We start from the raw sequence: 22357 nt of genomic DNA, 5'->3' as shown, positions 1-22357 counted from the left end.
CTATGTCAGAATACTGATATTTTAATATTTAAAAAACTGGGAGCAGACCCTAAAACTCACAAGAGGTGGAATGAGCTAGCAACTAAAGAAGTTCATAACATTAGCCGTGTGATGTTAGAAATTTTTTCCAAAATATCATAATATATGGAAACTTAAAGAAGGTATAGGAAAACCTGAATATCTTCTTGACCTCTGTTAATAAGACTGCAGAGAAATGACCAGAACTTAGTCATTATCTGTTTCTTTAAAAAGGTCATAAACCAGAAAGCAGTCTTGTCTTCTCCTTCAGTTCTTGCATGATCTCTATATAAAGACCTCAGATACTTTTATGGGTATTTTTTGTCAAGTGTAATTTTTTTCAAAATAAATTTAATAGAATGACAGGATTCTTTAAACCTTTAAAATAGCTCTAGTGAATTAACGACAATTCCCTGCTTTTGCATGCAACAGGCTGTGTATCTGGGTACTAGTTCATAAATGCCCAGAAGACATTACCATAGTCCAACTGGGCCATAATTAGCAATGCCCCGAAATACACATGTACTGCTTGGCTAATAATTTGTATTATCTTTTTTACAAGGAGTACTTTTCATTGAACAGTATAATTTTTCCAAGTCTATTAATCATATATTTGGGAGGGTAGGGTAAAGTAAAGGGATAAGGGAATTAAGATGAGTTGAGCACTAAGTTGACTACCATAGGGGAGAGATTACTAGCTGCTTTTTTAGGAGTATAAGAAGTAAAAGCACCAAGACAATATCCTGATCTGTATGACTTCAGAGTTCATGCTCTTTCTCTTGCACCATACCATAGAGCTTGGCACCTATAGGCACTTTAGTTAGAAGTGACTTCCAACAAACAGGCCAGTTAGAAGCTGCCTGGGAAAAATGCACTGGCAACACAAGCACTGGTGTTTAGAATCAGCAGTCACCCAGTTTGCTTTATTCTTTTCTACGTACTCAATGTAACCCAGGTGGGCATCTGTCCAGTATAGTAGATCATTGGTGTAATCAATGGTGAGGCCATTGGGCCACTTGATCTTGGTAGAAATAATCACAGACTTATGGGTTCCGTCCATGCCTACTCTCCCAATGTATGCTCGGTCAGCCCAGTCTCCCCAATAGACATGCCTGTTGGAGCAAACACAAAGGGTCAGTCCCCGAAGCCAAAAGAACTCAGTGGCAAAGACATAAGCTTTCTCCAATTAGAGAAATGGAGTTTACATCCTACAGAGCCTTTCACAAAGGAAAGAGAACAGAAAATAATCTAACAGGGCATGATGCACAGGAAATGCTCAGGAATGAACATGATTAACTGGGGATTTCAGTGGATTGGACATGGAAAGTCCAGTAAAGGTGGGTTGTTGTTTTTTTAAACCATAAATTACTTGCATGCAGCCAAATGTGACTTTGAAAGTGAAATGGTGTGTCATGGCAAAGAAAATAGAATAGCCGACGAATAGCATTTGAACAAGCCATGCTTCTACCCATTATACTAAGCCATTTACCAGGTAGGAAAAGCAGAAGACAAACTCCAACAAGACACTGGCCTTGATATCACTACGTGAACAGCCTTTGTGGTAACAGAGGTGGAGGAAGGGCATGAAAGAAGAGCCCAAGATTACAGGGAGACAATACCCATATCGAGGGTGAAGGGCAATTCCTCTGGGATTCTCAATGCAGAAGGTGTTGTTGGCATCCACACAGTGCTCGGCCAGCTTGCGGCGGTATCGACCATTGAGGTCAGAGACAGAAAGGCAATTCAGGTGGGAATCCACCCAATACAGCTTTCTGAAAATGGAGAACCAGGAGTTATAGCCATTTTACTTGAGAAAAAAGGCACATTTAGCCACACAATTTCTGATCCAAGCACTTTTCCCCCAGGCAAACAAGGACAAGGGGAAACACAGTTGACCTTCCTGCCATGAGGCAACGGAAGATGCAAGAATGTGTGCTACTCTTCCTGATGTCACCTTACAACAGGAAATTCTGGGGCCACACTTCACACAAGGATTCTAGCTTTACTTGCTTCGTGCAGCAAAAGGCATCTTCCCCAAGCAATGTTCCAGGCTTTAGAGGAGCAGGGAAGCGGAAGTGAGAGTGATCAATGAGTATCATGAACTACAGTTTAAATGGTGGAGTCAAGGAAACAAACTTGTCTAAGTGCTATCATTGAGACTGCACAAGGGAACTCTGAATCATGGCATCCTTCGGATAAAGAAAAACCTGACCCCCTCCCTGGCCCCGTCCCAGTAGGCTGGCAAAATGAGTTTCTTACCCTGTGCCAAGTTTTACTTAAACTCAAAAAGCTTTAGAAACTTATTAGAATCTCTTACCTCAAGGATATTTCAGTTCTGAATATATTGCTATTCAATAAAATCCATTTATTTTCTATAAGGCAGGGTTCTTAATCTGGGGTCCTCAATCTGACACCAGGGTAGCCTAGGCTCTGGGGGCGGGGGGTGTACCTTCTAAAACTGATGCAAAATTGTATAAGCATAAATTTGTTACGTGGCTTTATCCAGCAAGGGGTCTGTGGGCACCACCAGAGTCTTAAAGTATCCATAACCTTCCAAAGGGTTCAAAACTCCTAGAGTGAGTGTCATTTGAGATCTGATAGTCAATTCCTACTGAAACGATTTCTCTTCCAAAAGACCCCAATGTCTCCTTGCCAGAGGCAAGCCTGATCTAACCATGCGAGGTGTCAGAATATTTAACTGTTAGGACTGTTAGTAGCATCTTTTTAGGCTTGGGGATGAGGGAATGAGTATGCATAAATGCACAAGCCTTGCTATTTAATTCAGTTGGGTAAATCCTGATGTATGAGATGGCCACAATTTTAGATTCCAACATTGTAGAGGGTAATAATAGCAATAATAATAGCAAACATCTATTAAATGCCAAGCCCTGGGCTAAGGACTTTTTTTAATAGTATATTATTTAATATCTTATTCCTGTTTTCTTTTTTTTTTTTGCAGTACGCGGGCCTCTCACTGTTGTGGCCTCTCCCGTTGCGGATCACAGGCTCTGGACGCGCAGGCTCAGCGGCCATGGCTCACGGGCCCAGCCGCTCCGCGGCATGTGGGATCTTCCCAGACCGGGGCACGAACCCGTGTCCCCTGCATCGGCAGGCGGACTCTCAACCACTGCGCCACCAGGGAAGCCCATTATTCCTGTTTTCCTGATGAGGCTGCTGAGGCCCAGAGGTTGCTGATTAGTAAGAGCTAGAGCAGGAATTCAAGACTGGCTCCACCACAGGGCACTCCACTCTGTGGAGCTTCCTGCCAACTCGTTAATTTCTCTTTATTCCACAGTCAAAACGCTGACCCAGTGAACAGAATATGGAGAAGACACTCCATGCACGCTCCAAGAAAAATTAAGAGGACTGAGAACCGGCACAATTTTCCACTGTGCATAATGGTGCTTTGAAAAACTTGTATATCAAGTTTAAGGGCCTTGGAAACCAAACATCCTTGAGTTCGCTATGAACATCTTTATTGATATTGGGGAAATGGTTTCAAATTTCAATGTAATTAGTATCTTAGAACTGTCCCCTACAAACTTAAATGTGACTGGGTTCTATCCTGCCTTGTGTTTTAAGGAATGTTTAGCCTGGCTGTACTCCTTCTTGAACATTTGAGAAAATGCTTCGGTCATGAGATATTTTATCCTACCCTCACCCTAGACGTTTTTGCTCCATCTTTCTCAGTACCACATATGTACCTAATTCTTTCCCCTGGTCAAGAACATGCCTAGAATGACAGGAAAGTAGCTGAAATCCAGGGGAAAATCTCATCCTACCAGTTTTGGGGAGAGAGGGCTGAATGACAATATCAAGGCTAAAATATTACCTTTTCTTGCATTGCAGCAAAGGATAAGATAGGAGCAGTACCACAATTAGTTCTGTTCCTGCAAATCATTAATCACTATGCTTTTTGACACACAAAAGAGCCACTATATATAAAATACTTGTATTCACATGATCAAGATTTTATTCATTTTTCTGTAGGCAGTCCTTGAGCACCTATGGCAGGCCAGTTACTATTCAGGTAGAACTAGGGGGCCAATTCTCCATCCCCCATCTTAGGACCTTTACCCTTAAGATGGTCAAACAGAGAAGACGTGGAAGAGTCCTCTGTAGGTCTGAGGTGACTGAAGCAATAATATTTGCAGGCTAAGTGCCTCCAGCTTCATGTCAACCACAAAGCCAAATATCTGATAGATTCGATATGCAATAGAGATGTGAAGAAGTGTGGTTGAGCTGGTGGACTTGAATTAAAGTATCACCATCTCCCTTAAAGATGCTCAGAGTTTCAAGTCGGCCATTCTCCATTTTACAACCAGCCCAGGCTGTGAATAAATAGCATTGCAAGCAGCCTGTGAACGCCAGGAAAGCAGGGGCTGTGTCTGTCTTGTTGACCTCTAGACCCCAGTTCCTAGCATAGCACTGCATGCAGGAGGCACTTAGGCAACAGCTTTCGATGACTGAATGCACCAACAAATGCATGCATCATCCCTTCACAACACCTCCAGTTCACTGAATGGCCAGTAATAACAGAGCTCTTTCCTCCTTTGTGATGCCCCTCCCCATGAAATTGATATCATAAATTCTTAAAATCACTAGATTTTAGGTTCTGTGGTATCCCATTTGATTATTAGGTACATAGCAGAAAAAAACAAAAACATGCAGAAGCATTAAAATGTATCCACCCATTAACCCAAGTTGGAAAAGATCAGCTCTCTGTTAGGATGGAAACACGGTTTGAATACTTTTTTAAAAGCAAAACGCCTTTTAACTCTTAAAAAGCTCCTCAGCTTTTTCTTACCTGGTAACCCAGTCGACAGCCAGACTTTCTGTACCCGGTAGATTGTACTTTATGACTGTCTCCCTGTTTGTCTTGTTCAGAAACATTCTCTCAATGACTTTATTCTCTATATCAAGCCAGTACAATCTCTTTTCTACTCGGTCAAAATCCACTGCCACAGCATTACCCAGTCCTTGCAAGATGAGGGAGTATAAATGGCCATCGATAGTTAGATTTCTCAAATAGTAACGGTTGCTAAAAATGAGATCGGGCTCGATGTTGCTGTTCTGCCGGCAGGTCTTTCCATCTGGCTCACGGATGTAGCCTGGGGCACACTTGCAGATGTAAGAGCCCAGTACGTTCTCACACTTCTGGCTACAGACAAAGGGCGTCTCCTTGCATTCATCAATATCAACACAAGTCCGCTTGTCAGACAACAGCTTGTAACCAGGGTTACAAGAACAATAGAAACTGGTTAAAGTGTCTGTGCAATTGTGGTCGCAGCCACTGAGTGAAGGGTCATTGCATTCATTAACACCTGTAGGTAAAAGACAGTTATCAGAGAACCTAAGTTGACAGCAACGGATCCACCATAGTGGTCCAAAGTCAACCTTCCCACTGGACAGACCCAATCCTTTTTGTTTCATTTTGTTTTGCTTCGTTTGGACAGACCCAATTCTTAATGAATCATGCTAAAAGAAGACAGATAAGAAGGGATTTCTAAAGGCCCTACATTATTCAAAAGTCACTCTTACTCAACTTCCTCCCAACTTGATCCTTCACCAGTGGTTTTAACAACTAATACAACCAACAAGTTTGACTTCTAATCCTATACCTGCCAATCTTCTTTTAATCGATAAATTTAGAAGTGAAATAGCAGGAGAGAGAAGAAAGAAGAGCAGAAGAGCCCACACAGTGGTGTGCTGGTAAAACAGGTCTGGGGTGTGGGGTGGGATGGGGGGAGGGGGGAGCTCTAATTTGTAGCCTCTTCCATTTCAATGGTGCCACGACTCACACCATGGCCAATTTCAGGCTCGCAGTGTGACATCCCTGAACATGGAGGTGGGAAGAGAAGTGCTCACTTGACTGAGTCTCACAAATGGGATGAGCCACCCAGCACCCCAGGAGGGTACCTCTGGCTGGTCCTTTGACACATGGCCATCCTCATTCAAAAACTAACTACACAGCGCGGGAGAACACTTCCTTAAGATTCTGTACTTTATAAATTCTAGACGGGTTTACTTGTGGGAGTTTGGTGGGGGGCGGGGGGGAGGGGCTGCCAATTAAACTCTCCCCTTTAGTCACCTGAGGATGAAAATTAAGAACAGGCTAAGGGGACTTCTCTGGTGGCGCAGTGATTAAGAATCCGCCTGCCAATGCAGGAGACACGGGTTCGAGCCCTGGTCCGGGAAGATCCCACATGCCGCAGAGCAACTAAGCCCACGAGCCACAACTACTGAGCCCGCAAGCCACAACTACTGAAGCCCGCGCGCCCAGAGCCCGTGCTGCACAACAAGAGAAGCCACCGCAATGAGAAGCCCGCGCACCGCAACGAAGAATAGCCCCCGCTCCCCGCAATTAGAGAAAGCCTGTGTGCAGCAACAAAGACCCAATACAGCCAAAAATAAAAATAAATAAAATAAATAAATTTATTAAAAAAAAAACAAAACAGGCTAAGGAATCCTAGCAGAGAGGCAGTGAAGGAAACAAGTCATTGCAAGAGGCCAAAGAGAATCAACACTCTCTGCTGTTAGATACCGTTGGCCTGAATTTGTTCATCTCCTGTTCTCTGTAATGACTGCCTAACTCATGAATTAGTCCACAAAATGTTTGTGACTGACCTTAGATACCAAGAAATCCTTGCTTTCTGCTAGACAAGCAATGGTAATTTTCTGGCAATATTCTACTTAGAGAACCAACTGACAAGTCCTGCTAAGTCATGAAGGGTTGAAAATCCACATTGTCCCCCTGGTTTCCTTTTCCCCGATCTTCTGTTATACTCACCACATCCTTTCTCATCACTGTTGTCTAAACAGTCATCTAGGTGGTTGCAGACTTTCACCATCTCGATGCAGTTCCCATTGTCACACCTGAACTGATGAGGGGGACACGTGGTCTCCGGGGTGTGACACAGGTGTTCCAGCTCATCTGAGTCATCTCCACAGTCATTTTCCCCATCACAGACGAAGGCCTTATAAATGCAGAGCCCATTCTGACAGGTAAAATGGACCTTGTCGCAGGCAGGGTACATGCAGTCCCTCTCATCACTGTAGTCACCACAGTCGTTGCGCCGGTCACACCTGTGTCATGAAACCCAGTACCACTCTTGAGAGGGTTTTTTTAATATGTTTCCAGCATTTAAAATCAGAATATTTCAGGTGAAAATCCAGATTCGCAATTTCCCTCCACACAAATGACACTGACTAGTGTCTGCGTCTCTTAGCTGGAACACTTGCCCAAGGTCCACCTCACCTGCCCCTCACTGTTGCCTGGTTGACCCTGAGCCGCAGCGCCCAGACCCATTTATCATCATGCTCACACCGTTATTCTTCTTACAGCAGAGAGAAGAGAATGAAGTATTTCTTGTACCCATGCCTCTACTCCAAGTGGAAAATCAAGAGCCTCAGCTACCTCAAGAAAGAACTTTCTTCTAGCAAGCCCACTTCATTCATCTCTCTGACCCTCCGTGCAAGGTCACGTTATGACCTTCATGGACCCTAGGCACTTTTGCCTTCATGGGCCCCTTCCTCCATAAAAATATTTATTTATTTCCCTAGAATAGTCAAATTCATAGAGTCAGAAAGTACATTGGTAGATGCCAGGGGCCGGGGGTTAAGGCGAGTGGGGAGGGCGAATGGGGAGTTAGTGTTTAAAGAGGACAGATTTTCGGTTTAGGAAGGTGAAAAATTCCAGAGACGGATGATGGTAAGAGTTGCACAGCAATGTGAATATACTTAGTGCCACTGAACTGTACACTTAAATGTGGTTAAAATAGTATGTTTTATATTATGTGACTTTTACCACCATAAAAAACATTTATAATTAAGGACCACATTGGTATAAAGCCAGATATATTAATATTATTTGGTATTATAATACTTTCTTTGACCTAAACTTTCTTTTTTTTTTCTTTTGATTTTAAAAGAAATCCAAACATTTTCATAGACCACTAACAGTACCATGGGCTCCAGGCCCCAGTCCTGCCTCATGGAAGTTTAGGTTTGTTGGTAGATTGTTTAATCCCCAATTCACCTGAACCAGTCGGGGATACACAGTCCATTACTACAGGTGAACTCCGTTTCAGAGCAGGATCTCCTGGTGCAGTTCTGGTGCTCATCATAGGCATCAGAGCAATCCGCATCGCCATCGCAAACCCAAGATTGAGGGATGCACCTCCTGGATGGAGACACGCTACTTACACAGAGAAACTCAGAACTTGAGCAGCTGTGACTCTCTGAAACCAAAGCACATGAGAATCAGAAATCACATGAGAGCTCATTCTAGAAGTCAAATTCATTCTGAAGCATTATTTATCTTGCTTGACATTACATAATAGTCTGAGGGATGAAAGGAAATGAAGGGAAAATAGGTAGACAAACTACGCTCCCAAATTTTCATTTTAATTGCTTTGGATCTTTGATTTTTTTTCAGAAGTAAAAAGTAAAGGTAGGGCTTCCCTGGTGGTGCAGTGGTTGAGAGTCCGCCTGCCGATGCAGGGGACATGGGTTCATGCCCCGGTCCGGGAAGATCCCACATGCCGCGGAGCGGCTGGGCCCGTGAGCCATGGTCGCTGAGCCTGCGCGTCCGGAGCCTGTGCTCCGCAACGGGAGAGGCCACAACAGTGAGAGGCCCACGTACCGCAAAAAAAAAAAAACACACACGCACACAAAACAAACAAACAAACAAACAAAAAAACTACTCACATTTTATTAATTGGATACCAAAAATCCCTTACATTTGGTAACATTTTTTAGTTTACAAAGTATAATCACTCAAACACAATGTGAGATAGGCATTTTTATGCCAGTTCTACAGATGAGAAAACTGAAGCTCACAATGGTTGACTAGATAGCTCAAAGTCATAAAATTTTCCAAAAAGCTAGGGCTTCTTTCCTAGGTGTATAGGAGCTGTGTATGTCAATAAGAGTTGTCAGAAACCAAGACACTGTTAGGAAAGAGCTAAGATGCTAACATGTAATCATGAAAGCCTGCAGAATAAAATACAGGTATTTTATCCAATCTCACTGAGGGTAAAGAGGAGACAAGAGGAAGGGAGTCTTGGTGAGGAGATATGGGAGAAAAGTATATCTACAGTCCATGTTTGTGCAGCTGCCAACCACCCATTTCATAGAATATATGTAGAACCGTGGACCACCACCAAAGTCATGGACATATGAGGTAACAATCAAATGCAGACATCATGGAGTCATTGTTTTTATTATTCTACCATGGAAAGACACTCTTCCAAGACACCTTAGCTAAGAGTTCTATGCTCTGTTGGTAATGGGAGATGGTGTTCCATAGTTTGTTCCATAATTCACTTAAAAGGAATGACCCCCCCACCCCCTAACAGCTCTAGGGTAATGGATAAAACTGGAGGCACAGTTAATTGCAACACTATTAAAACTGCTATTAAGAGTGGCCAACTGAGTTCTCTTTATATGCTCTAGAAATGTAGGACATTATTTCCATTACCTAAATGCAACAGAAAAAAAGTAAACATTAAAATCATTTTTCATCATTTTAAAGCATTTAAGTGAATGATATCAAACATTCTTGGGCGTAAAAATAAAGGTAACATTCTATCTGTGTGCATTCAACAAAGAGGAACCTCTCTGACAACCACATATTCCAAAGACAGAAAAATAAATCTACTGAGTTTCCCTAGAATGTGACAATGCAGAGGAATTGATTGTTTGCACTTACCACAGTGGTGTCTTTCATCCTCATCACTCATGTCCCCACAGTCATTATCACCATCACAGACCCACTCTACTTGGATGCACCTGTTATTGTCACACCTGAATTCATCACTGAAGCATGTTGGCTCAGAAAACTCTGAAAAAATATAAAAAGCAGTCTTGGTGAGAAGAGTGGTTTGCAGTCCAGGAATCTTGAGAGAAGCCTACTACAGCATGGGCTTTCTAGAACACCAATTAGAGTTCTTTAATCATATCCCACATGTCAACGAATCAAGTTGTCATATGCCAATAAACCCAGAGACCCCTCAAAATTAGCCTAGGGCTAAAGAAAATTTAATTTTAACCACTAAAAATACAGCACAATAATAACAGTAAGGAGAAACATGACCTTTCATAAGCTGGTAAGAAAAGAGTACATATCAATACAGTCTTTGAAAGAAACATATCCCCTTTGACACAGGAATGCTAGTCCTAGAGATCTAGCCTGTAAGAATCTTCCCACATATGCAGGATGTTCATGCTAGCATTATGTCTTATAGTGAAAAAATGGAAACAACCTAAATATCCATCAGCTGGGAAAGGGATAAAAACACATGGAACACCCATACTTTACAGCAATATTCAGCAGTACAAAGGAATCAGATAGAGCTGCACTTTCTAAGTGACAAGCTACTGTTAGGCTAAAAAAAAAAAGTGGGGGGGGAGATTGCAGAAAAAATATAGGTAGTAAGATCCTATTTGTGTTTTAAAAACTACATGTCAGGATATATAGATAAAGATAAGAAGAATTCACACTTAATAGTGATTATGTCTAGGGAGGGAGGGGACCTTAGGAGGGTGAAGGAATGGGGATTTTACTCTTTTATATACATCTTATTATCTCTTTAAAATAATATCTGTGTATTGGATGTGCACCAAACTCATTGTGGTAATCATTTCATGATGTGTGTAAATCATGCTCTATACCTTAAACTTACACAGCGCTGTATGTCAATTATATCTCAATAAAACTAGAAAAAAATATCTCTGCATATTATGAGAATGCATTCATATTAGATTGCGTGTTTACTTCTATTTAAATATGTCAGACAGTTGGTACTAATTGCTATTACTATGACTTTGGTTCCCATGGAAAAGTCTGGAAACTATATTTATTCTTCATATATTTGAACCAATAGTTCATATATTTAAACCAATCTCTAAGACTATTCTACCCACCTAACAGTTACTAATTATTTCCTTTACAGATTCTCAAAACTCTATGTGCCCTTTGTTTTCTCAAAACTCTTAGTGTTGGGGAAAAAGAAATTGGCAAAGAGCTTCTAATACCATTTTCTATTAGCCACAGAATTTGAACCTGAGGGAAGATAGGAATAGAAAATAGTCTGAATTCAGCTGCAAAACTAGGCTAATGGTCTTAAGAAAATACCCCTCCAGGGACTTCCCTGGTGTCGCAGTCGTTGGGAATCCGCCTGCCAATGCAGGGGACACAGGTTCGAGCCCTGGTCCGGGAAGATCCCACATTGCCATGGAGCAACTAAGCCCGTGCGCCACAACTACTGAGACTGTGTGCCACAACTACTGAAGCCCGCGCGCCCTAGAGCCCGTGCTCTGCAACAAGAGAAGCCACCACTGTGAGAAGCCCATGCACCGCAACTAGAGAAAGCCTGCGCGCAGCAACGAAGACCCAATGCAGCCAAAATAAATAAATAAATTTATAAAAAGAAAAAAGAAAATATCACTCCAAAAAAAAGCTTTATATGTGATGGTACTTACTGCAGTGATATTTATAATACAGGAAAAAAATAAAGCAATCTAAATGCTTAAAATAGAGGCAGTTAATTCAATGATCATATAACCACTCAATGGAATATCACACAGCCATTAAACAGGAGTATGAAGACTTTGTAACAGGGGTCAGCAAACTCTCTCTTAACCAGACAGTATATATTTTAGGCTCACAGGCCATATGTTCTCTGTCGCGCCTACTTGACACTGCCATTGTAGCAAAAAGGCAGCCATAGCCAGGATGTGGCTGCATTCTAATGAAACTTTATTTATAAAGACAAGCAGCTGGCCCATGGCCATAGTTTGCTGACCCCTATACAGCAATATTGACAGACAAAAAAGCAATGTATTCGATTTTACCTTTATATTTTTTTAATTATGTAAAAAAAAATTGTGCGTGGATATAGATTAGGACTTGCAAAGGTAAATAGCAGCCTTCAAACACAAGCAACACACAACTGCCTCTAAGAATATGACTAGAAGGTTCTTGGAACATCTCAGGAAGCTCAGATGGCCATGGACCCTACCTCCTCAGCTGGCACACAGAACAGAAAGAAATATGTGCCCCTCATATGCCCCCTCCACCTATATATGATGATTTCAATCACTCTTGGATCCTCCCACAGTCTTATGGGTCAGAACTCAGCCAAGTTCAGAAATTCCAACTCAGAGTCAATTACAATTAATTGAGTTCTACAAGCCAGGCAGGTACCAGGTGCATCACCAACATAATCTCTTTTCATCTGCATCGATCAGCAGCCTCCATATCCTGATCAGCAACCCACCCAGTGCCCTGCATGAATAGGTTTTTAATGAATGTCTGCTGAGTGGTTTCAGTAAGGAGTGCAAACATCCCGCAGCCAGAATCGTAGTCTATATTTGAAGTAGTCGGAAGAGGGTCTCCAGCCGCATTACAATGCTTTTCATGCTTGTTTACTCTCTTACCACAAGTGTCAGGTTCATCAGAGCCGTCAGAACAATCTCTTTCGTGATCACAAAACCAAAAGCTAGGAATACAGGATCCAGATGTGCAGTGGAACTCATCGCTCTTACACGACTTAGAGACTGCAGGAGGCAAAGAAGATAAAACCCATGAGCAACACACAAGCTTGTTCCTAATAATCTGCCTGTATCTCTGATCTGGATACGAGTTGCCAAGAAAGGAAGGCTGAGGCCTGGGAAATGAGTTTTTGTGTAAGTTTTCCATTGGGAGGGAAGAGTATGGGAGAGCAATACCACTCCAGTTTCCCAGAATTTTTTTCGAAATTCCAGAAGTTCAAAAATGGATTGCATTTGCTAGAAATACCAAAAGACTATTTTTTTGACACATGAAATCACAAATTATAGATAAAAGAAAACTTGGTTCTACGTTTTCTGCCATAACATAAAATAAAATAAATGCTACTGAAAAGCAAAAACAACAATATAACCAAATCTGAGTTCACCCTACACACAATCTTTTAGCCATCTTAGACCATGATTCTAGAGAGTTATCAAAGTTCTGCTCTTAATCATCCTTATAATTCATTTGAGTAAATGACTCTGCCTACACGTGAACATTGATTCTTTTCTCACATAACCTGAGGTAGTTCTGGTCTAATGTGTTTTCTAGATTTTCTGCTACCTCTTGCTGCTGTTTTTACAACTGACTCCTGCTCTTGGACTGTAACCTGGCCTGGTGACAATCACTAAGTTCTTAAAGGATGCATCTATTTACACCAATAGTCTCAAAATCATCGTGCTTAAGAAAGGCCTTTTAGTTTAATAGATACAGGAAATTATTTGATTAAACCAAATGGCTAAATATGAAATTAAGGTTTCTGAAAGTCAAACATATGAAAAAGAGAGAAAAATCCTTTCAGTTACTAATGGCTACTACAAATGTATTGAGAGCAAATACAAGGGCTCAATGTGCAAATTCTGCCTGGAGTTCCTGAAGACAAAAGGTCTTTAATTGTAGAAAGATAGGCATTAGAGCTGGTCTCTGGAAGAAATATTTGGAGTCAGGCATCCAGCCAGGGAACAGAGAGAAGGGGCTTCTTATGCCCCTACAATTACATCCTAAAGTAACTGCCTACTGAATCTACTTACAAGGTCAATTTGAGATGACAAATTGAAATTAGCCCAAACACCCAGGCGATGTATCTTTGCATTAGCTCAAGACATGCATCCCTGGAACCACAGAAGGAAACGCAGTTTTATCTTACCACAGAAAATGGGGTTTTCATCACTCATATCTCCACAGTCGTTGTCTCCATCACACAAGAAAAGATGAGGAATACAAACAGTTGAATTCATACATTTTACGTATCCAGGCTGGCACGTGCGATCAGCTTGAAAAAGACAACCAGATAAACATTTGGAACTTACCCACCACATACACATCATACACGTCCACGCTAACAGATCTATTGCAGAATCAAACCACCAGAAGGGAAGGATGTTCAAAGCTATCACAGAGGCATGATCCATGACACTTATGGGATGCCATACATTCTACAGTAAAAAGAGATATTTCCAGCTGATACCGGAGGCCATGGAGGTGAGGGGAGGCTGCTTTATAGTTTTAATTGTCTGTTTTCATTATTTAATAGCATCAGCATGAATCCCCACTCTTGGTTAAATAAATGATGGCATATCCACACAATGGAGTAATATGTAGCTGTAAAAAGGAATGAAGATCTCTGTATATTGATAAGGAACGATGGTATGATCTCCAGGATATATCAACAGTAAGAAAGCAGAGGGCTTCCCTGGTGGCGCAGTGATTGAGAGTCCGCCTGCCAATGCAGGGGACACGGGTTCATGCCCCGGTCCGGGAAGATCCCACATGCCGTGGAGCGGCTGGGCCCGTGAGCCATGGCCGCTGAGCCTGCACGTCCGGAGCCTGTGTCCACAGCGGGAGAGGCCATAACAGTGAGAGGCCCGCGTACCGAAAAAAAAAAAAAAAAAAAAAAAAAGCAGAACACTAGGCTATCTTTTGTGTAAGAAAAATGATGGCAGTGTGTATGTCTAGCAAGAAAGAAATGCTTACACTAAAAACAACAACGATGAAAAGATAAAACTAATGAAAATTGTAACCCCTATGAACAGATTGAGAATAGTATGGAGGGAGCAGGGTGGAGAGGACAAGGAAGAAGGACTTCTGTGAATGCACCTTGTCATATAATTTTGACTATGAAACCATGCACATTATTTTGTATAAATAAACATAATGAAATAAAAATAGATAAAGAAAAGCAATTCCTAAAATTTGGAAACAGTAACAAATGACTGCATATTCCTAGTGGGAAATAATCTAAGAACAAGAAGGACCTAAAATCTTTAATTATATTTGTGTGGTTACGTTGAAATTCTTATAGGCATGTTGAAATTATTATAGAATAAAGCAAATAAGTGACTATGTTAATGTCACTTATTACAAACCAAGATTTTTAAGTAAAACAGACATGATTATAAAATCCAAAAGGTAGGGGCTTCCCTGGTGGCGCAGTGGTTGGGGGTCCGCCTGCCGATGCAGGGGACACGGGTTCGTGCCCCAGTCTGGGAAGATCCCACATGCCGCGGAGCGGCTGGGCCCGTGAGCCGTGGCCGCTGGGCCTGCGCGTCCGGAGCCTGTGCTCCGCAATGGGAGAGGCCACAACGGGGAGAGGCCCGCGTACCGCAAAAAAAAAAAAAAAAGAAAAAAAAAAAAATCCAAAAGGTAAAAAACCTGTTATCCCAAATTAAAATGGAAAATACCAATATCATTTTTTTTCCCCTTAAGAATTGTATTTCCTAGCTCTGTCCAATAAAAAGGCCTAGAAGCAATAAAAGCCAAATAGGAATGGGTAATGCAACACTGTGGTAATTTTTAAATACCACAAAAGGAATGAGGCCAATTCCAGGTCTGAGACAGGAAATGTACAAGTCTGAGCTATGGAAGACTGAATGGGGTCAAGTCAAAATAACAGAGAACCCAACTTTACCAGGGTTCCTGCTGGCCGAAGATAGAACAATTAAGCACCGAAACCAGTAACTTACTTCACTGCATTTAAACTCAAAAACGTAAAAATCCATGAGTTTAACACAATAGTAAAAACAAAACAAAGCAAAAACTTAGTGCTCATTGGTCACCAACTCATTACTCTCAAAAATGACAAAGGAAAGGAATCAGACATTTACCCTGCAGAATTTTATTTCAGGATAACAAAATAGTTAATAAGGGAAATTTCTTCTTTATGGAACGTCAGCTAATAAATGTGCAAGGAACGACAAAATTTTAAAATGCCTATTTTGTAACCCTTAAAGTAATAATGAATTTATGGAACAACCATCCATGGATGCTAAAACCACTGGGTGAAAGGTTGATGGGAACTTCCTAAGGGAAGATTCAGGCTGACTTCTAAATTCACTAATTAATTTCATCCTCACTTAAAGCGGAACAATCAAGCATTATGTGCTTCATTATGTGATACGACAAGAAATAACTCCACCTATGAAGTGTTCTTGCCCAAAGAATTGAGTCTCATGTAATCAAATCACTAGGCCTCAATTCCAGCCTAAATCAATGTGTAGACCTTGCCTGAATCATAATTTGAACAGAGCAACTGTTGACATTTGGGGGACAAGTGATAAAATTTGAATATGGACTGAGTACTAGAGGATATTAAATAAGTATTGTTGATTTTGTTGGGCATAATACTGGCATAGTAGTTGTTTTTCAGAAGGTCTTTATCAGTGATATGTATGTCTGGGAGTTGCATTAAAATACTCAAAATAAAGTTTGGGGGCTTCCCTGGTGGCGCAGTGGTTGAGAGACCGCCTGCCGATGCAGGGGACACGGGTTCGTGCCCCCGGTCCAGGAGGATCCCACATGCCGCGGAGCGGCTGGGCGCGTGAGCCATGGCCGCTGAGCCTGCGTGTCCGGAGCCTATGCTCCACAACGGGAGAGGCCACGGCAGTGAGAGGCCCAAGTACTGCCAAAAAAAAAAAAAAAAATAGTTTGGGGAGATAGATGAAACAGATTGGCCACTTGTTGATAAAAAAAAAAAAAGGCACACCCGAATAAATATTGTGTTTAAGTGCCTACAAAAGCAATGGAACATGTAGATATACCCAAACTAAAAATACATTTGTGCTCACGCTCCGCCCTTTTGTTTTCTCAAGATTCTAAAGTGCAAATCCCAGAAATTGTGGAAAACCAATTCACTAAAAAGCAATTTATCAGAAAAACTAAAGAGACAAATCATTTCAGTCAACACTGTACTACATACCTTTTTGCACAACAAACATTAAACACAACACATTAATCAATCATTTTTGTCAGTAACCACTGGTAAAGCTTTCAAACCGTCAGATGTATAAACCAAGGAGAAAATACTGAACGTTAAATAGTCGATGGTTGTACAGATCCATAAATTTAGGTGAATAATTCAAATACTAGGTAGAATAGTTTTAAAAAATTGCTTAGTAGACTGTATTAAAATGAAATGTATGTTTTAGATGAATACGATGGGGTTTTTTCTCAGAAAATGCATTGTCTTTATATAAAAATTTCATCTCCCAAGCGCTAAGACTTCAAGACTCCAAAGCACAAGTACTGAAGATGAACTTACAGCAATTTTTCTCATCTGAGGCATTGTGATCATGGCAGTGGTCCATTCCATCGCAGACTAAGTGAAGCGGGATGCACTTTCCATTACTGCAAGTAAATTCCGTGGTTTCGTTACAAGCCCTGAACAGGCACCCTGCCTCATCACTGTTGTCACCACAGTCATTGTAGTGATCACAACGATAACGATATTGGACACATCGCCCGTTGGCACAGGTGAAGCTCGTCAAAGGGCAGGTGTGATAGGCTAAGAGGAGGGGAAGAAAAACATTGAAGAAGCTTCTGGATTAAAGCATCATCCCATTTTCTAAAAAAGATACAAGCAAATAAAATAAGACACTTTGGGTTTACCTTCCAAGGCAAAACGCACTGCATGCAAAGTGAGATAACACTTTAAATTAGTTAGATTAGGCAAATATTTTGTATGCTTCTTTTAGCAAATGAAGTATTTTAAGCAAATGGCAAAGTCACTCCATTTCTCTGCCATCTCAATGTATAAGTTTATCTCAATCACATTAAACTTAATCACGTTAAGTTTTCAGACACAATGCTTTAATGTGATCGAGGCTCAGAGAGGTTAAGTAACTTTCCCAGGGCTCAACAGACTGTAAATGGCATCCAGCACCTTTGCTCTTAACCACTATAGAGGTGCTTCCTAATAAAGCATCATACACTACTTCACAGCACATATATCAGCTTATGTGCGATTTAAGCAAAGTGCAAGTCTAGATTCTCAGAGTAAATGTTTTTCACTTCTAAAAGGACCAAACACTTGGCACATTGTGAGTTCTTAACAGAAGTTCCAAGAGTCCAACTCACCACAGAGAGTTTCCAGCTCATCACTGCTGTCACCACAGTCATCGATGTCGTTACATTTCCACTGCTCTGGGATGCAGTTCCCATTGAGGCAGGTGAACTTGGAACTATGGCACCTTGTACCATTATCCCGGATGCAGTACTTATTGTTGTTGGCCAGGTACCAGTGGCCCTCGTGTGGACACTGGCACTCAGGGCCATTTGGACCTGAAGAAAGGTAGGCCCAGGAAAAGCTAAAGATTTGTGTAGCAAACATTCATATTTTCTCCTCCAGAAGAGCATTGGCCACAGCTTCTATATTAAACACGCTATAAGACAAGCCATGGAAACTCTACTCTGAGTCATTTTTACATCAGTAAGAACCACCACCAATTTCTAATAAATGTGGCTACTTCACCTTAATCTTTAAACCACTATCTCTTGTCTTCACTGAAACGTTAGCAATGATTCTACCTTCTCAGCAAAATCTGCAAAGCAACAGTCTCAAAAGGCACGTCTTCCTATGAATTTGTTGTTCTCTATAAAACACACTTCTGAAGCACACACCACACTCTAAAATATCCACTATAAACTGTACCTCCTAAGTGAAAGAATTAAATCCTTTTATAAGGAACGTTAGCTCATTGATGAAATTTCTATTCAAGACATGAGATGCAGCAGCCTAACCTGCACGTTTCTTTCTACCTCCATCAAGCTTGAATTAAAAACGTCTTTGTAAGAAGGCTCCATATGGAATACAAAAGAAACCTTTCAAAGTCTTCTTCTCAACATACAAACCCTGAAATCTATTTTAAAAGTTACTCTGAAAACAAAGAGAATTTTTTCTCCTATTAGAGCTGAATATTCCCTCAGCCTTCCTTACTAGTGGTCATCATTATTATTACTCTCCATGAGTCTATCTTCATGGCCAGTGCCTTACCTGGTGCACAAATATGGCTGCAGCCCCCATTAAACTGATCGCAAGGATTGTGACACTGCTGTTGGTCCTTCACGACAGCACGAATACCCTTAGGCAGGAAGGGAAGAGTCGTGGTCATTGCAGTCTGACTTGACCCATCATATTTGTTTGCTCGGTAAATTTTTTTATTGAACCAGTCAGTCCAGTAAACATACTGGCCATAGACAGCCAAACCAAAAGGATTATTGGCTCTGCTGACAATGACCTCCCGCTCCAGGCCCTGTAGAGTGATGCGCTCAATCTTCTGCCTAAAACGAAGATGGGGAAAAAAAAAAAAAAAAGCTGGAATCCAGAAAGAATAAGTTTCTCAACTGGTACCCAATGCCTGAGCCCAACCATGGCTTTACACAAGCCCCCAACTTTCAAGTGCAGCATATGGCAGCAAGAAATGTTTCTTCTGGTAACGGGAGAACTTCATCTGCTTATCAAACAATGGCCTATATAAATCATTGATTTCCACATATTAATATAACCCACAAGTAATCCTACAAAGGGAACCAGACTAACATTTGAAAACGGGAGAGCATTATGAAATAATACATGTAATTGCATGGTACTTGGTGTTTAGTACAAAGTAGTCACTCAATAAAATGTGAATTACATGGGACTTCCCTGGTGGTCCAGTGGCTAAGGCTCCGCACTCCTAATGCGGGGGACCCGGGTTCAATCCCTGGTCAGAGAACTAGATCCCACATGCTGCAACTAAAGATTCCCGCATGCTGCAACTAAGACCCGATGCAGCCAAATAAATAAATATTTTTTTTAAAAATGTGAATTACTTTTCCCTTCCCACTCCCTTAATGATTTTTTCCATTTGTCATTTACTTTGAGATATTTACCTAGAATGATCCAAATTTAGACACAAAACATCACTGCTTTGTTTTCAAGCGAGAAAATAAAGATGAAGTTGTTAGGTGCTCAGTGGCACAAGACCAAAATCATAAGAAAATAAGCAAGAAAAGTTAAGATTCCCACCATGTAGACACCAGCCATAATAAACAAAATCATCTCATCTCTTCAATCATTCGGATGATTGGAATGTGAGTAATTTCAGGAGTACTTGGAGAGTTACATATAAAATTAGAGCTGACAGAAGTTTATAAGCAAAACACTATGAAATTGAGAAGAAGCTGGCACAGAAGAAAGAACTTTTTTGAGAAGACAACGAAAAGACAAAGACTGAAGGAAAATGTTTTTACAAGATACTGAATCCTAAAGCCCAGAGAAAACTTACTATCAGTGTGCATTGAAAAGCCATTCATATTTTATGGTACTTACATGGGGCCCGTAAATTATAAATTGAATGACTACATTTGTAATTATAGTTGAAATTAACTTGTCTAGTAATGCATCTTTAGATGCCTTCAGTTCACAATTATTCAATCTCATGATATACATCAATTTTCACAGGTGTATTCACCAATATTTCATCACATTATGCATATCCCTCTTTTTCTGAAGAGGGAGGAAGAAATCTTCTCATCAACACCCGCAGGAATAACCAAAGACACATACAGATTAGCATCTGCCCAGTAGAGAAAGCCTTCTTCATAGTCCAGAGTGAGCCCGTTGGGCCAGACCAGGTCACTGTTCACAATGGATTCCCGGAAGTTTCCTCCCAGTGTGGCTCTCTCAATTTGGGCATTAGTACTCCAGTCGGTCCAATACATGTACCTAGTGATCCAAAAGGAGTCATAATTCATCACAAAGAACCTCACTCTTTTTACTTAAGAAAGATGGCAGCATTCTTTAACTGTAAATTGACACCAATATGGCAAAATGAAACCCTACTCCATTCCCATCCATACAACTTGCCCAATGTGGATTTACTGAGTCAGAGCATTAATTTGCTAGTATGCTGCCAATTTTCCTAGCATCAACGGGAGTTCCTTCCCAGGTAGAGTCACTCATGCTCTTTCACCCTTGAATCTGTAGCTACAGTGCTACAAGCCCACAAAACACTGACTCTCTATGAGCATAAAATAATTTCAGACCCCACTCCCTCCAGAAATAAGCAGACCATGGCATACCCTTGGCAAGGATCTAACACAATTGCTCTTGGCTTTGTAACTCGGGCTATCACAGTGTGCTTAGACCCATCCGTGGCAATGGACTTAATTGTCTGGTTGGTGTAGTCACTGTAATAAATTCTTCTATTGATCCAGTCAAAGGCAATGCCCTCAGGATTCCCTATGCCTGGACATACACCAACAAAAACACAAAAAGAAGTTAGAGTCTCAATATGCATTCTAGAACCCCTGGGTTATCCACGTGTGTTGACCCCATTGTGTCTCCTTCCAAGATAAGCTACACTTAGCGTGCACTTACCCGAAACAACAACGGTGGGAGAACTGCTCCTTGAATTCAGGTTGACATAGGAAATCTGGCCTTTTCCAGATTGTAAAATTTGTGTGAAGTAGATTCTGTTATCTATGCTGTCATAGTCTAGGGCCACAGCAATTCTTTCCACGCTTATTGCTGTAAAAGGTTGACTATAGTCCTCAGGGTCAAAGTGTAAACTCCTCAAGGAATCATCCAAGGCAAAGATGAGGAAATTTTCTGATGAAATGGCACAGCTCTTGCCATCACCTTGCAGGGTCCCAAAGGCACAGCCACATTTTGGGGTGTGCAATTTAGGCAGAGCAAAGCAGAAATGGGTGCATCCTCCGTTATCTTCCAAGCAAGGGTTGTTGTCGACCTCTGCTGGTGACCGGGGCTGAGCATTCTGGTCAAAGATGGTCACATCTCTTAGCCAGTCGATATTGTCCCTTATAACTGTTGGTGGATCTGCTTTATATGGCTCCTTGCTAGCTTGGAAGATTTTTTTTAAATTCCTGTCTACCCATATGATGGAATTTCCTAATATAGTGATGGCATACGGAGCTGGGTAACGACTGCCAAAACGAATTACTTCAGATTCCCCTCCATCAATGCTGACCCTTGCAATTAAATCTAAAGCATCATCAACCCAATAAACGTAGCCATTGCTAAGGTCCAATGCCAAGCCCCGTGGCGTGGCAACGATGTTTGATACAAGCACAGTTCGATTGGTACAGTCAAGAAAAGAACGTTCAATCTTTGGGTTTTGTCCATAGTCAGACCAGAAGAGGTATCTGTTCTTGGGGTCTACAACAATATCCCTGGGCATATCCACTGTGGTTTTAAGGAGAACATGGCGATGGGTGGTATTGATCCTTAGAACTTCTATCAGTGTTTCAGACCTAAAAGCATTGGTGAAATAAAGATTTCCTGCAGAAAAATGAAAGAGCATGCTGATGAATGGAAAAACAAGAAGGAAGAAGAAGATACCGTTTGTAAGATTGAGGTTTGGGTCAGTATATGTTGTCTTTTCCAGGATGATAGATTAATATCTCAGTTTAGACTTAGAAAAATAAATATTTACTCTTAGGAACTAAATAGATTGTTTCTTCACATTTAAAGAGAATGTAACTCTCTTCAGCTTCTAAAGCAGATCT

The 22357-nt window shown here is 41.2% G+C and overlaps 1 protein-coding gene and 1 non-coding gene across 2 annotated transcripts in view; one reads left to right on the top strand and one right to left on the bottom strand.

Moving 5' to 3' along the window:
- The window catches only part of LRP2 (LDL receptor related protein 2), a 283943-nt gene that overhangs the window by 47595 nt on the left and 213991 nt on the right, over positions 1 to 22357 (bottom strand). The window contains exons 43-56 of the mRNA XM_067741629.1: positions 21210 to 22130; positions 20912 to 21077; positions 20397 to 20555; positions 18843 to 19129; positions 17927 to 18130; positions 17112 to 17354; positions 13722 to 13847; positions 12460 to 12579; positions 9731 to 9862; positions 8057 to 8258; positions 6809 to 7104; positions 4826 to 5342; positions 1638 to 1790; positions 960 to 1130 (exon numbers count right to left, since the gene is read on the bottom strand). Coding sequence (XP_067597730.1) covers positions 960 to 1130; positions 1638 to 1790; positions 4826 to 5342; positions 6809 to 7104; positions 8057 to 8258; positions 9731 to 9862; positions 12460 to 12579; positions 13722 to 13847; positions 17112 to 17354; positions 17927 to 18130; positions 18843 to 19129; positions 20397 to 20555; positions 20912 to 21077; positions 21210 to 22130 — 3697 coding nt within the window. The remainder of the gene's footprint in view (positions 1 to 959; positions 1131 to 1637; positions 1791 to 4825; positions 5343 to 6808; positions 7105 to 8056; positions 8259 to 9730; positions 9863 to 12459; positions 12580 to 13721; positions 13848 to 17111; positions 17355 to 17926; positions 18131 to 18842; positions 19130 to 20396; positions 20556 to 20911; positions 21078 to 21209; positions 22131 to 22357) is intronic.
- TRNAR-CCU (transfer RNA arginine (anticodon CCU)) lies at positions 19491 to 19563 on the top strand. Its single transcript has one exon. It is a non-coding gene; the product is annotated as a tRNA-Arg (tRNA).

The sequence above is a fragment of the Pseudorca crassidens genome, chromosome 6, assembly GCF_039906515.1.
Source record: "Pseudorca crassidens isolate mPseCra1 chromosome 6, mPseCra1.hap1, whole genome shotgun sequence".
NCBI lineage: Eukaryota > Metazoa > Chordata > Mammalia > Artiodactyla > Delphinidae > Pseudorca > Pseudorca crassidens.
Note: the sequence above shows the minus strand (reverse complement) of the source record. Positions and strands in the feature narration are given on the sequence as shown.